At 38.6% G+C, this 3,560-nt stretch overlaps 1 protein-coding gene across 1 annotated transcript in view; it reads left to right on the plus strand.

The window, feature by feature from the left end:
- Positions 1 to 1,566: 1,566 nt before the first annotated feature.
- LOC110915494 (protein GDAP2 homolog) overlaps positions 1,567 to 3,560 on the plus strand; it is a 2,152-nt gene continuing 158 nt past the window's right edge. Inside the window, exons 1-3 of the mRNA XM_022160208.2 lie at positions 1,567 to 1,868; positions 2,712 to 2,973; positions 3,322 to 3,560. The exon at positions 3,322 to 3,560 is cut by the window's right edge and continues 158 nt beyond it. Coding sequence (XP_022015900.1) covers positions 1,748 to 1,868; positions 2,712 to 2,973; positions 3,322 to 3,541 — 603 coding nt within the window. The 5' untranslated portion in view covers positions 1,567 to 1,747 and the 3' untranslated portion in view covers positions 3,542 to 3,560. The remainder of the gene's footprint in view (positions 1,869 to 2,711; positions 2,974 to 3,321) is intronic.

The following is a 3,560-nucleotide window of genomic DNA, read 5'->3' on the forward strand; positions in this document are numbered from 1 at the left end:
CGGAGTGGCTCAGATACCATATATAACATCCGGCCCCTCACACCACCAATATTGTCCGATTTGCCCCCAATGGGTTACCCATCCAGGAACTCACGGATTTGTTTTTAGTTGCCCCGGTGGAGACTTACCAGGAGGTCACCCATCATAGTGCTACTCTCAACTAAGCACGCATAATTGTGGAGTTTTTAAGTGTCCCGCAGCTAACTAAGCCCAAAACGGGTTGGTGATTTAAGAGGCGGGAAATGTCTTATGAACCAATAATCTTTCCTGGCCACCGCCGATGTGGGATTTGCCTAGGGTGTCACAATGGTCCACGTTAATCTTTCGGTAGTCGGTATCGGTATCATTACAGACTACGTGTCCGACGGCCTGACAACATGAACCTTTGTAATGATACCCTTGTAATAATGTTAAAATTAGAGAACCAACCCAATAAACGTTTTTGTAACATACTGTTCATGAACTCACCAACTTACGCCGACGTAAATGTTTTAAAACGTGTCACAGGATTACGTTTCCGCTGCCATGGACGGTGCCAGTTGTACATGGTCGCCTGCGCCTTAGGGCGGGGTGTTAAGTGAATAATCTTCTTGATATTCACATCAATATTAGAAAACCTTCTTTCATTCCTTGTCTTTCAAAGACACCTACAAGCCACTACAATAATTCCTTTAATCACACTGTCTGCCTCCAAGTCCCCATAAACTCGTTGATTTCAACCAAGAAAAAGAACGCATCTTGCACCAAACACTAACATAAATGAGCAAAGGATATATTCACATATACATGTCCATCATTGCAAAGAGCACAAGAAACATCCCCAAATAAGCAATTTCTCTCTCGGATGGCCAATAGTGTTGGATCCTGATCCATCAAAACTATCCAAACAAAGATATTGCATTTGACTCTCTCATATCTAGTTATTGTGGTTTAGCGGTATGAGGCTTAGGTTTCCAATGGAGATTTAAGTTTAATTCCCACTTTTCATATTGGGGTGGATATAGGCAATGAAAGATTCGGACTAAGCCTTGTGTGAGGTTGTCAGTTCGATTCCCAGGCTCAACCGGGTTTTCGTCCCACCGTGTGTTACGTCAAAGAGTTCTGCTCTTGTGGTGGCACAACGACTGTTAAGTGGTAGCCGTCGGTATTGTTTCCTGAGGGAACGCCCGAAAAAGCTAAACTTTGAAGCCAGCGGGCTCGATTAAAACAAAATAGGGGCTCGATTAAAACAAAATAGTCTTACCAAAGTAGGCAATACGAGACTTTACGAGACTTTCCGATTTAAAGATTATAATAACCTTATACAAAAAGTTAAACGTAAAAAAAAAAAAAAAAATTACCTTTCCACGTAAGTCCAATAGAAATAATTTAAATTTAAATTTAAATTTAAACATTGTTGACGTTTTCCAACAGCAACGACAAGCATTGGCCACTGAAACAAAACCGAACCGTCAATCACGCCCAATCCCCCAGAAAACACCAACGGCCAAGATCACACAACAATCATCCCCACAACCAACGGCTTACAATCCACGAATCAGAATATTCCTCCGGCATATCCATTTCAACTCCTTCATCTCCATCTTCAATTATTTTATCTCTTCACTTTTTCTTCGACCGAATCCTCTTTTACGATATAAAAATCATCCAATCTTATCTGCAATTTCATCTTATCTTTTTCAGTATAAATTATCTTATCATCCTCTTTCCTTTTCTTCACCAATAATTGTGGTTTTCATCGGCGATCATGGCGGAGGAGCTTTCACCGGAGCAAGAGAAAGAAATTAAGAAGCTTAATGTGTTTAAGATCAAAGGCAGAGATAAACGCGGACGTAAAATCCTACGGATTATTGGAAAGTACTTTCCAGGTAAGTTGATCTGTTGATGTTGATCTGTTCGTGTGTTTGCGTTTGTAATTAAAGGTGAATTAAGTGATTTAGAAATTGTGATTACGTGATTTGTTGATGATGTTCATGTGTTTACGTTTGATTGTAAATTGAAGTTGAATTAATCGATTTGGAAATTATTATTACATGATCTGTTGATCTTCATGTGCTTACGTTTGATTGTTAATTGAATTTGATCTGTTATTGTTCATCAGTTCGTGTTTTTACTTCCGATTGATAATTGTAGTTGATTTAGAAATTTACTTATATGATCTGTTGTTCATGTGTTTACGTTTGATTGAAAATTGAAGTTGAATTAATCGGTTTGTTAATTATTACATGATCTGTTGATCTTCATGTGATTACGTTTGATTGTTAATTGAATTTGATCTGTTATTGTTCATCAGTTCGTGTTTTTGCGTGTGATTGATAATTGTAGTTGATTTAGAAGTATATTTATATGATCTGTTGTTGTTCATGTGTTCACGTTTGATTGAAAATTGAAGTTGAATCAAGAGATTTATAGATTAATTATGTAATCAGTTGATCTTCACGTATTTATGTGAATCGATCGATTTATGAATTATAATTACACGATCTGTTGATCTTCATATGTTTACGTTACATTGATAATTGAAGATGAATCAAGCTGTTTATAAATTATAGTTACATGATCTGTTGATTTTCACGCGTTTTCGTTTGATTGAAATTGAATCAGACGATTAATAACATATATGATTTCAGGATCTTCATGTATTTACGTTTGATTAATAATTGAAATTGAATCAATCAACTTATGAATTATAACTACATGATCTGTTGCAGCTAAGGAGCTAAGTTTGGATGTGTTGAATCAATATCTGGAGAAGAAGATATTTCCGAAACTCGAAAGACCTTTTGCTGTGGTTTACATCCACACCGAAGTTTGTAAGAGCGAGAATTTCCCCGGAATATCCTTTCTCCGGTCAGTTTACGATTCGATTCCGGTCACCGTCAAACAGAATCTCGAAACGGTTTACTTCGTTCATCCAGATCTACAGTCCAGGCTCTTCCTCGCCACATTCGGCCGTTTCATCTTCACCGGAGGGTACCTATTTTACTCACTTTTATCGTTCGTGCGTCATCTATATAAGTAACCGGCTGTGTCACCGCTTGCCAACCCAGCATGCTAATCAGTAAAATGTGTAGGGACTTCCAGATAGAGTTTGCGTTTAGTTAAGTGTACTATTCCCACATCCAGAGACTCGTATAGCCCCAAACCAAGGGTACCGTATGTGTTTCCCAAATCAGGGGAGTAGGTGTGTTGTCCCAAACCAGGGACACACTCTTTTAGTAAAGAGTTGTGAACTCACCGTAGTTTGTTCAACAATGAAAAGAAGATAATATATTTCTTAAATATTTATTACTAATTGAATGTGTGCGGGTGTATGTGTAGGTTATATGGGAAGCTGCAGTACGTGAGTAGATTGGATTATCTGTGGGACCATGTTAGGAGAAACAAGATGGAGATCCCGGAATTTGTTCGAGATCATGATGAGGATCTGGAGTACCGTCCGATGATGGATTATGGTGTGGAGAGTGACCACCCTAGAGTTTATGGTGCACCCGCCGTTGATTCGTCTGTGGCGATGTACTCAACGAGGTGCATTTCTTAGGAGTGTAGAACGACGCCGT

The sequence above is a fragment of the Helianthus annuus genome, chromosome 16 (genome assembly GCF_002127325.2).
Source record: "Helianthus annuus cultivar XRQ/B chromosome 16, HanXRQr2.0-SUNRISE, whole genome shotgun sequence".
Classification (NCBI taxonomy): domain Eukaryota; kingdom Viridiplantae; phylum Streptophyta; class Magnoliopsida; order Asterales; family Asteraceae; genus Helianthus; species Helianthus annuus.